The following is an 11,691-nucleotide window of genomic DNA, read 5'->3' as shown; positions in this document are numbered from 1 at the left end:
CTGGTCCCTTACCCGCGCAACGCCCCAGTCATCTGGTCGTTGCCACCATACCTGTCCTTCGTAGAAAAGTTTTTGCAGGTCAACGCCTTTGACCACAGGGCCATCAGGCAGTGGTCAGCACATAATGTCCTGCAGGAGGACATGACCGACACAGTGGGGTGGTTCCCTGAGCTGACCATCCAGTTCATTTGGCAAAATGTCTCATAGCCAGACCTCACCAACAGGCAGCAAGACCTCGCCTGGCTGGTGGTGAGAGGGGCCCTCCCAGTCCGATCCCTCCTGTACGCCCGGGACGTCATCTCCGCACCCTGCTGCCCACTGGAGGACTGCAGTGAGGAAGAGTCGGTGACCCACCTCTTTGCACACTGGGGGTACGTGGAGATGGGTGGAAGGGACGGTGTCGAGATACATCCCCAGCAGCTGCGTGATCTCTGGTCTACGGGCTGTTCCCGGGGACGCACAAGGAGACCAACATCTGGTGCGGCTGGCAGATCATCAACTCGGTGAAGGACGCTCTTCGGTCGGCCCGAAACCTGATGGTCTTCCAGCACACGGAGATGACCGTGGGGGAATGCTGCCGACTGGCACCTTCTCGGTTGCAGGAGTACGTGCTGAGGGACGCGCGGATACTTGGTGCAGCCACCGCAAGGGCCCAATGGGGAAGGACCATGGTTTAGGGCTCTTCTTCAGCTGGAGTGTGTGGGATTAGGTGGTGGGGAGTTCACCCCTCAACAAAGGTGTGTAAAGATGAACCATGAGTGGCTGAAAGTGTAGAAACGTATTGAAACATCTGTTAATGGGAACATCTGTAAAGGACAGTGTCATCAAATGGTTTGTTGTAAATAATTTTATTTTTGAATAAAGTATATCTTGATTTCAAAAACAATCTCACGCCACAGAACAGGAGAGGGCGAAATGGACAGCGCAGAGGGAGGCAAATTCACTCTCTGTCTGACCCCAGGAGTATGTGATGAGACAGTGTGGAGGGAGATTTTCTCCTCGTCTCACCCCGGGAGTGTGTGATGGGACAGTGTGGAGGGAGATTCACACAGTGTCTGACCCCGGGGGTGTGTGATGGGACAGTGTGGAGGGAGATTCACACCATGTCTGAGACAAGGACTGGGTGATGGGACAGTGTGGAGGGGGATTCACTCTGTGTCTGACCCCGGGAGTGAGTGATGGGACGGTGTGGAGGGAGATTCACTCTGTGTCTGACCCCAGGAGTGTGTGATGGGACGGTGTGGAGGGAGATTCACACAGTGTCTGACCCCGGGGGTGTGTGATGGGACGGTGTGGAGGGAGATTCACACCATGTCTGAGACAAGGACTGGGTGATGGGACAGTGTGGAGGGGGATTCACTCTGTGTCCGACCCCGGGAGTGTGTGATGGTACGGTGTGGAGGGAGATTCACTCTGTGTCTGAACCCAGGAGTGAGTGATGGGATGGTGCGGAGGGAGATTCACTCTGTGTCTGACACCAGGAGTGGGTGATGGGACAGTGTGGAGGGACATCACTCCGCCGTTAACGCTGGTATTTAATCCCCCATCCGTCTTGTACTTGGGACTTCATGGACACACCTCTATTATAGTCGATTTTATCTGATGCGGGGCAGTTAGCCACGATGTGGGTTGGGTGGAGCTGTGATCCTGGGTTCCCAGACTCTGCCAGTCCGAGCTCTCTCAGCCTGGAGCTGAGACGCTACTGTGTCAGTGTGAGGAGCTCCGACCCACTGTTGCAGTGCACAGGGTGCAGGGGGCAGCAGAAACCTCAAATAAAACTCGAGTCCGGCACCAGGACAGGAAGCTACAGCGGTTTATTGATTTCATCATGACAAATGTAAATTAAACAATGTGTGAACTGCTGACGTGCGGGAATAAATAAGCTGCTCCCGACTCAGTCACAGTCACACACAATTAACTGACCGGCGACAACGAGTGACCGGTTGAATAATCAGTCCCGTTTCTCACCGTCATCGGGGAACCGATGATTATAAAATCACACTTCCGGGCCGTGTCCGGGATCGCTGTAGATCCAGGGTCACTGCCGAGGGATTTGTCAATTTAACATCATTATATTGGCCAGGCTGTCGTATGCACCGTCCTCAGCAAAGGGAGCAAAAGGATTGTCACCTTGGATAATTCCACCCCAGGACACCGATGTCCCAGACTGAGCACTGGACCTCGGGCTCATCCGGTCTTTGTATTTCCTGGGGCAGTCTCGAACCCACACAGGTGGCCGCCAGACAAGAGGCGGAAATAGGTCACTGTGGGACGGCTTCCGATGTCACCGAGCTCGAGACTGGAGCCGGTTCCGTTAAAACCATTGGGAATTAAATCTGGCACGGACATTAAAGGTAATGACGGGCATTAAAGGGGAGGGCGGAGAATCGGACAAAATGCCACCATCCCACAGACAGGGATGTTCACAGGATCACTCTCAGTCCGGGTCTGACTCCCTGCAGACATCTCAGTTCCTTACCCCCGATCTCACTGAACTGATTCGACCCCAGGCTGAAACAGATGGGAGAATAAAGATGAAATAAACAGATTACACAACAGTGGCAGTAACAGGGTACTGGGGTTAATGTTTCAACAACACACACAGACAAATATCACCAGAAAACCCGTAGATCTGCTGATATTTTATCACATTGAACATTAACACAAACACTCACCAGATCCACTCCAGATTCGGGAGGGTCAGTATGAGGCGGTAGAGAGCGGGGACAGATCGGTCTGTGAGCGAGTTTAATCCCAGGTTCAGCACCGTCAGTGATGGGTTTGTACTGAGAGCGGAGATGAGTTCCTCGGTACCAGAATCTGTGAGACCAACCTTGTCAAGCCTGGAGATGAGAGAGTGTGAGGTTGAAGGACACAGAGAGACAGGAGACAGTACAAATCCCCAGTGTTTATCAGTAACACAATTACTGATCACATTAATGTTCAGTGTCAGACACCCAGTGACTGTAAACACAATCTCCCACAGTCTGGTACTTACCACAGTTTCTGTATTTTACACTCCGGGTTCCTCAGAGCCGCAGACAACAGTTTCACTCCTGAATCTCCCAGTTCATTACCACTCAGGTTCAGTTCCATCAGTGATGGGTTTGCACTGAGAGCGGAGACGAGATCCTCGGCACCAGAATCTGTGAGACTGACACGGGTCAGCCTGGAGATGAGAGAGAGTGAGGGTGAAGGACACAGAGAGACAGGAGACGGTAGAAATCCCATGTTCATCAGTTACTCCATTACTAATTTCTTTTCTTCAGCACGACTGCGCAAGTCGGCCAGTGAGAACAGCGAGAAGAGTTTAAAAGGAAGACAGATTTACAGAGCGAGAGTCAGAGGAGGGGGAGACAGAGTAGGAAGGCTTTGGCTCAACAGGGCTTCAGCGATAAAGGGTCGAGGCGAGGTAGGTTATCTGTTTACAGTACAGACAGAGAGTATGTATGTGAGGCTGCTTTTCTGTGCTCAGTGTCAGATGTGGGAGATGTTGGATACTCCCGGCCTCCCGGACGGCAACATCTGCACCTGGTGTGTCGAGCTGCAGCTCCTCAGGGACCGAGTTAGGGAACTGGAAATGCAGCTCGATGACCTTCGTCTGGTCAGGGAGAGCGAGGAGGTGATAGAGAGGAGTTACAGGCAGGTGGTCACACCGGGGCCACGGGAGACTGAAGAAGTGGGTCACAGTCAGGTGAGTGAAGGGCATGAGGCAGGTACTAGGGAGTACCTAGAGAGGTACTAGAGAGTGGCTGTCCCCCTTGACAATGTGCTCCTGTTTGAGTACTGCTGGAGGTGGGGGACGGCCTCCCTGGGGGAAGAGGATGGCAGCAGTGATAGGGAACTCTATAGTTAGGGGTTCAGATAGGTGATTCTGTGAACGCAGGAAAGAACCGCATATAGTAGTTTGCCTCCCAGGTGCCAGAGTCCGGGATGTTTCAGATCGTGTCCAAGATATCCTGGAGTGGGAGGGAGAACAGCCAGAGGTCGTGGTACATATTGTTAAAGGAAAAGGGAAGAATTCCTGAAAACAGACTACAGGATGTTCGGAAGTAAATTGAGAAGCAGGATCGTAAAGGAAGTAATCTTGGGATTACTGCCTGTGCCATGTGGCAGTGAGAATGGAAATAGAGTGAGGTTGAGGATAAACGCTTGGCTGAGGGATTGGATCAGGAGGCAGGGATTCAGATTTCTGGATCAATGGGACCTCTTTTGGAGCTAGTGTGATCTGTACAAAAAGGACAGGTTGCAATTGATTACCAGGGGGACCAATATCCCGGCAGGGAGGTTTGCTAAAGCTACTGGGGAGAGTTAAACTAGAATTGCTGGGGGGTAGGATCCAAACTGATGTGATGGAGGAAAGGGAGGTTGGCTCACAAATGGAGAGAATTTGGAGACAATGTGAAAGGGAGGATTGACAGGTAATATAGAATGGACGCGCTCAGTCCAATGGTTTGAGGTGTGTCTATTTTAATGTGATGAGTATTATGAACAAAGCAGGTGAGCTTAGAGCATGGATCAGCACTTGGAGATATGATGTTATGACCATTACAGAGACATGGATGGTGCAGGGGCAGGAATGGTTACTTCAGGAGCGGGGTTTTAGATGTTTCAGGATGGACAGGGAAGGAAGCAAAAGAGGTGGGGTTGTGACACTGTGGATCAGAGATAGTGTCACGACTGTAGAAAAGGAGGAAGTCATGGAGGGATGGCCTACAGAGTCTGTGTGGTTGGAAGTTAGGAACAGGAAGGGGTCAATAACTCTACTGGGTGTTTTGTATAGACCACCCAATAGAAACAGGGACATCGTGCAGCAGATAGGGAGACAGATTCTGGAAAGGAGTAATAATAACAGGGTTGTTGAAGTGTGAGATTTTAATTTCCCAAATACTGATTGACATCTCCCTAGAGTGAGGGATTTAGATGGGGTGGAGTTTGTTAGGTGTGTTCAGGAATGTTTCCTCACACAATATGTAGATAAGCCTACAAGAAGAGAGGCTACAGTTGATCTGGTATTGGGAAATGAACCTGGCCAGCTGTCAGGTCTCTCACAGGGATAGCATTTTGGAGATAGTGATCACAATTCTATCTGTTTTACCATAGCATTGGAGAGGGATAGGATCAGGCAAGATAGGGAAACCTTTAATTGGAGTAAGGGGAACTATGAGGCTATCAGGTTGGAACTTGTAAGCATAATTTGGAAACAGATGTTCTCAGGGAAATGTACCGAGAAATGTAGAAAATGTTCAGGGGATATTAGCGTGGCTTTCTGAGTCGGTACGTTCCAATGAGATATGGAAAGAATGGTCGGGTACAAGACCCATGGTGCACAAAGGCTATTGTAAATCTAGTCAAGAAGAAAAGAAGGGCTTACGAAAAGTTCAAAAAACTAGGTAATGATATGAATCTGGAAGATTATAAGTCAAGCAGGAAGGAGCTTAAGAATGAAATTAGGACAGCTGGAACGGGCCACGAGAAGGCCTTGGCGGACAGGATTACTGAAAACCCCAAGGCATTCTGCAAGTACGCGAAGAGCAAAAAGATAAGATGTGAGAGAACAGGACCAATCAAGTGTGACAATGAAAAACTACGAATGGAACCAGAGGAAATAGTGGAGGTATTTAAAGAATCATTTGCTTCAGTATTCATGACGGAAACGGATCTTGGCGATTGTAGGGGTGACTTGCAGTGGACTGAAAAGCTTGAGAATGTAGATATTAAGAAAGAGGATGAGCTGGAGCTTTTGGAAAGCATCATGTTGGATAAGTCACCTGGACTGGAAGAGATGTACCCCAGGCTACTGTGGGAAGCAAGGGAGGAGATTGCTGTGCCTCTGGCAATGATCTTTGCATCATCAATGAGGACGTGAGAGGTTCCGGAGGATTGGAGGGTTGTGGATATTGTTCCCTTATTCAAGAAAAGGAGTAGGGAGAGCCCAGGAAATTATAGGCTAGTGAGTCTTACTTCAGTGGTTGGTAGGTTGATGGAGAAGATCCTGAGAGGTAGGATTTATGAACATCTGGAGAGGCAAAATATGATTAGGAATAGTCAGCATGGCCTTGTCAAAGGCAGGTCGTGCCTTACGAGCCTGACTGAATTTTTTTGAGGATGTGACTAAGCACATTGATGAAGGTAGAGCAGTAGATGTAGTGTATATGGATTTCAGCAAGGATTTGATAAGGTAACCGATGCAAGGCTTATTGAGAAAGTCAGGTGGCATGGGATCCAAGGGGACATTGCTTTGTGGTTCCAGAACTGTCTTCCCACAGAAGGCAAAGTGGTTGTAGACAGGTCATATTCTGCTTGGAGGCCGGTGACCAGTGGTGTCACTCAGGGATCTGTTCTGGGACCCTAGTCTTTGTGAAATTTATAAATGACCTGGATAAGGAAGTGGAGGAATGGGTTAGTAAGTTTGCTAATGACACTAAGGTTGGGAGTGTTGTGGACAATGTGGAAAGCTATCAGAGGTTACAACAGGACATTGATAAAATGCAAAACTGGGCTGAGAAGTTGCCCATGGAGTTCAAACAAGATAAGTGTGAGGGGTTTCATTTTGGCAGGTCAAGTATGATGGAAGAATATGGTATTTATGGTAAGTCTCAGCAGTGTAGAGGATCAGAGGGATACTGGGGTCGCAGTCCATAGGTCACCCCAAAGCTGCTACGCAGGTTGACTCTGTGGTTAAGAAGGAGTACGGTGTATTGGCCTTCATCAGTCGTGGGATTGAGTTTAAGAGCCGAGAGGTAATGTTGCAGCTATATAGGACCCTGGTCACACCCCACTTGGAGTACTGTGCTCAGTTCTGGTCGCCTCACTACAGGAAGAAAACCATAGAAATGGTGCAGAGAAGATTTTCAAGGATAAATCAACAGGCCCGAAACGTTAGCTGGTCCTTTAAACGGATGTTACCTGACCTGCTGAGTTCATCCAGCTTCTTTGTAAGTGTTGATTTGACCACAGCATCTGCAGTGTGCTTTGTGTTTACAAGGATGCTGCCTGGATTGGGGAGCATGCCTTCTGAGAACAGGTTGAGAGAACTCGGGCTTTTTCCTTGGAGTTACGGAGGATGAGAGGTGACCCGATAGAGGTGTATAAGATGATGAGAGGCATAGATCGTGTGGGTTGTCTGCGGCTTTTTCCCCGGGCTAAGATGACTTGCATGAGTTTTAAATGTGCTTGGAAGCAGTTACAGAGGAGATGTCAGGGGTAAGTTTTTTACGTAGAGATTTTGAGTGTGTGGAATGTGCTGCCAGTGGCAGTGGTGGAGGCAGATACAGCAGGATCTTGAAGAGACTCCTGGATGGCTACATGGAGCTTAGAAAAATGGAGGGCTGTGAGGAAAGCCTAGTTAGTTCAAAGGTTGGGACATGTTCAGCACAGCTTTGTGGGCCAAAGGGCCTGAATTGCACTGTAGGTTTTCTTTGTTTCTACTGATCACATTAATGTTCAGTGTCAGATACCCAGTGACTGTAAACACAATCTCCCACAGTCTGGTACTTACCCCAGTTTCTGTATTTTACACTCGGGGTTCCTCAGAGCCGCAGACACATTTTTCACTCCTGAATCTCCCAGCTTATTCTCACTCATGTCCAGCTCCGTCAGTGATGTGTTTGTACTGAGAGCGGAGGCGAGATCCTCGACACCAGAATCTGTGAGGCCGACATCCCCCAGCCTGGAGATGAGGGAAAGTGAGGGTGAAGGACACAGAGAGACAGGAGATGGTACAAATCCCCAGTGTTTATCAGTAACACAATTACTGATCACATTAATGTTCAGTGTCAGACACCCAGTGACTGTAAACACAATCTCCCACAGTCTGGTACTTACCACAGTATCTGTATTTTACACTCCGGGTTCCTCAGAGCCACAGACACCAATTTCACTCCCGAATCTCCGAGTTCATTCTCCCCAAGTCTAAACACAAACAGACAGATTGATGAACAAAGTAATTCAAACCATGGGTCTGAGGGAATTTCTCTCACTCGGAAACATTAAACACTTCAGTAAATCACTGATTGAGGTTCCCATCACTGTCAATGTCCCTCACTGTCCAGCTCCAGCGTATTCACCGAATGTCAGTAATTTAGTTTGCACATATTCTGTCTCTTTCCCTGATGGTTAGAAAAGTGTTCCTGATGTGAGAGGATCGGGAGGGGCAGAGATGAAGGATGGGAGATAGTCCCACAGTGAGGAAGAGTTGTGAATATGGAAATGTTGATAGGAGACGGTGGAAGAGTCCCCACCTGAGGAAAAGGGATGGGAAGACAGACTCTGCAGGAGGAAGGGGAATGAGGATGAGAAGTCCCACAGCACTATACCAAAGGGAAAAGGTAATCCAATAGGATAAGAAGATCCAGAAATAGATTGCAAGAGATGGGTGGGTCTGAACTGAGACCCACAATCGGGAGAGGAGATGCGCCCATGGGGTCTGCGTAGCTGGTAGTGAGCACAGTCACACAGGTGGACTGATGGTGATAGTCACACACGGTGAAGACCAGGGGAGGACAATCTCACAACGGTATTTCTTTCCTTCTCACTGGGACAGTCTGCTGACGGTCTCTTGTCCCTCACTGGGAAGGGGGTGTGAATCTCTGACCCACCTGCTGCAATCAGTGTCGGTCTGGGTGTCAGTCACAGTGAGAAGGAACATTGTCAATGGACGTGTCACAGGCAGCGAGAAACACGACCATTCCTGTGATTTACTACCTTTAAGCCAATGGCCGATGTTCACTGATCTGATGAAGTCTCCAACATCCCTTCACAAGGAACCACAGAACCCTCCCATCCTTGGGGAATTACTGACCGATCCCCTGGGCATTTGTCACAATTCTTCACAATCTGAATTACTGCAGTTTTAAGCAAATCCCTTTACATTGAAACAACACAATGGAACAGTTTCACAGTTCAGAGTGAGAGATAAATCAAGTTACCTCAACTCCTGGCACTTGTGCAGCCCGGGTCCCAGCCGCTGGATTCCTTCACACTGAATGTGGCAGTTCCCCAGGTCGAGGTGTTTTATTGTATCACAGAGTCCGATGACATGAGACAGGACCGCGCAGTCAATCGGGGTCAGTGTCATTCCACTGAATGAAAGTGTTTCCACAGATCCCAGTGCGGCCTGAGCCAGTCCACGATTCTGAGATTCAAACAGGTAGTGCAACGTGTTCAGGAGGCTCCTTTTACCAGCTTCACTCCTCGTGTTTCCACTCTGGCGTTTAACCTCCTCCATCACCCAGTCAATCACCCGGCAGGTTGTTTCATTGGGAAATGGACCCAGAAACTCCACCAGGCCCCGAGCTGTCATTGGGTTGGAGAGACCAGCAACAAAACGGAGAAATACCTCAAATCGCCCATCTGTCGTGTTGTGAGTTTCAGTGAGGAGTTTCATAATATCTCTGCCATCTGAAATCAAGAATTGTGCGACTGCAGCTACAAACTCTTGGATGGTGAGGTGTGGGAATGTGTACACCATGCTCCGGGCAGAATCTTCTCTCTCCAAAAGCTCCATCAGGAACCCGGACAGGAACTGGGAAGGCTGCAGATTGTACTTGATCAAATCTCCATCTGTAAACACAATCTTCCTCTCGGACACTCCTCTGAAGGCCATCTGACCAACCCTGAGTAACACATCACGGGGGTTCTCAATCTCACGGCCGTGATTTTTCAGGATGTTGTAAATATAGTAGGAGTACAGTTGGGTGATGGTCTTGGGAACTCGGTGTGGGTCCCTGACTCTTTGTGTGAAGAAGGGGCCCAGTGCCAGAGCGAGGATCCAGCAGTAGGAGGGGTTGTAGCTCATGGTGTACAGGATCTCGTTCTCCTTCACGTGTTTGAAAACAGCTGCCGCCACCGTCTGATCATCAAAATGCCTGATGAAATATTCTTTCCGTTCCTCACTAACAAATCCCAAGATTTCAGCCCAGACACTGATCTCACCCTTTTCCAGTAAATGTAACGCAGTGGGACGGGTGGTCACCAGTACTGAACACCCTGGGAGCAGCTTGTGCTGGATTAAACTATACACAATGTCAGACACCTTGCACTTGAACTCAGGATCTGTGCACGTGGACCGTGGTTCTGTGTCTCCCCGACTGTCAGTAAAAACAATTTTGTCATTGAATTCATCCAAACCATCGAATATAAACAGCAAACCCTCTGGGTTCTTCCAGACTTCTCTCAGGATATTCCCAAAGTAAGGATATTGATCCAGAATCAGTTCCTTCAGGTTTATTCTGCAGTTAATGTTGTTTAAATCCCGGAATTTGAAACTGAAGACAAACTGGAATTGTTGGTATATTTTCCCCGTGGCCCAGTCATAAACAATCTTTTGTAACATTGTTGTTTTCCCAATCCCCGGGACTCCAGCCATTGCTGCTGAACTCCCAGATTTGGATTTACTCTGGGAAAAACTGCTCTGGAACAACTGATCAGTCCGGATTTTTTCCAGCTTTCTGCGGAGATGTTTCTCTCTCCACTCCTCGTGGTCTCTACCTCTTGCCAGCAGCTCATGTTCCACCAGTCTCCGATCTCGAACAGTAGAAATGACTGTGAGCTCAGCGTTTCGATCAACCAGCTGGAAAACCTTCACCTTCTCCCTCATCAGGATCGTGTTCACTCTCAGTGTTTCAGTTTGTGCCCGCAGAGTCTCCTTGTGTTTCTGTTGAACATCTTCCATGGGAACAGACAGTGGACAAACGGTTAGATGCCTCAACTCAGAAATCAGTATTTAAACACACATGAGTTAGCTCAAAGCTAATGCATTAATTGGATTCATCAATGGATGTTCGTGCAGTAAAGTAAATTTGATTAAAAGACCCCTGACTGGACAGAGAGGCCTGGTCTAGATAAACACCAGATCATCACATTTCCACATTAACTGTGCTGTGAAAGTGACTATTTCCCTGGTAGTTTACTGACCCCTGACTGTCCCGTACTGGACAACATCCCACTACTGCCACAGATAGCATTGTTCCTGTGGAAGAAACTTTTAATCCCCTGTGTTGATGTGGTGTATAGACATAGCAAAGAGGGTAGTGGGAAAGGAACAGGTCAGGGAATCACAGCTTCCCCCTCCTAGCATCACTGATTCAAAATGCAGAGGCAGATTTGCTGATCAGCACATGCACTGTGGGTGGCTGGGTTGGGTGTGCGGGATCTCAAAATGTGTTCAAACCCTTTCATGGGTGTGTGGGGTCTTGCAATGTGCCTGGACTCTGTATGGGGCTCTCACAGTGTGACAGCATACTGTCGGGATGTGTGGATTCTCACAGCGTGAAAGGGGTGTGTGGGGTCTCTTAGTGTGTCAGGACCCTGCCAGGGGTTTGTGAGGTCTCACAGTGTGTCAGGACCCTGTTAGGGGTGTGTGGGGTCTCACAGTGTGTCAGGAACATGACTGGATATGTGGGGTCTCACAGTGTGTCAGGACCCTGCCCAGTGTGTGTGGTGTCTCACAGTTTTCAGGACTCTGTCAGCCATGTGTGGAGGCTCAGCATGTGTCAGAACACTGTCAGGGTTGTGTGGGGTCTCACTGTGTGTCAGGACCCTGTCAGGGGTGTGTGGGGTCTCACAGTGTGTCAGGACCCTGTCAGGGGTGTGTGAGTTCTCACAGTGTGTCAGGACCGTGTCAGGGGTGTGTGGGGTCTCTCAGTTTGTCAGGACCCTGTCAGGGGTTTGTGAGGTCTCACAGTTTGT

The 11,691-nt window shown here is 49.0% G+C and overlaps 1 protein-coding gene across 1 annotated transcript in view; it reads right to left on the bottom strand.

Annotated features, from left to right (window-relative positions):
• Positions 1-2,423: 2,423 nt before the first annotated feature.
• Positions 2,424-11,691, bottom strand: part of LOC132388631 (NACHT, LRR and PYD domains-containing protein 3-like) — a 42,516-nt gene continuing 33,248 nt past the window's right edge. The window contains exons 8-13 of the mRNA XM_059960997.1: positions 8,931-10,668; positions 7,828-7,914; positions 7,502-7,672; positions 2,999-3,169; positions 2,676-2,843; positions 2,424-2,511 (exon numbers count right to left, since the gene is read on the bottom strand). Of these exons, the coding sequence (XP_059816980.1) occupies positions 2,424-2,511; positions 2,676-2,843; positions 2,999-3,169; positions 7,502-7,672; positions 7,828-7,914; positions 8,931-10,668 (2,423 nt within the window). The remainder of the gene's footprint in view (positions 2,512-2,675; positions 2,844-2,998; positions 3,170-7,501; positions 7,673-7,827; positions 7,915-8,930; positions 10,669-11,691) is intronic.

The sequence above is a fragment of the Hypanus sabinus genome, unplaced genomic scaffold (genome assembly GCF_030144855.1).
Source record: "Hypanus sabinus isolate sHypSab1 unplaced genomic scaffold, sHypSab1.hap1 scaffold_368, whole genome shotgun sequence".
Lineage (NCBI taxonomy): Eukaryota > Metazoa > Chordata > Chondrichthyes > Myliobatiformes > Dasyatidae > Hypanus > Hypanus sabinus.
Note: the sequence above shows the minus strand (reverse complement) of the source record. Positions and strands in the feature narration are given on the sequence as shown.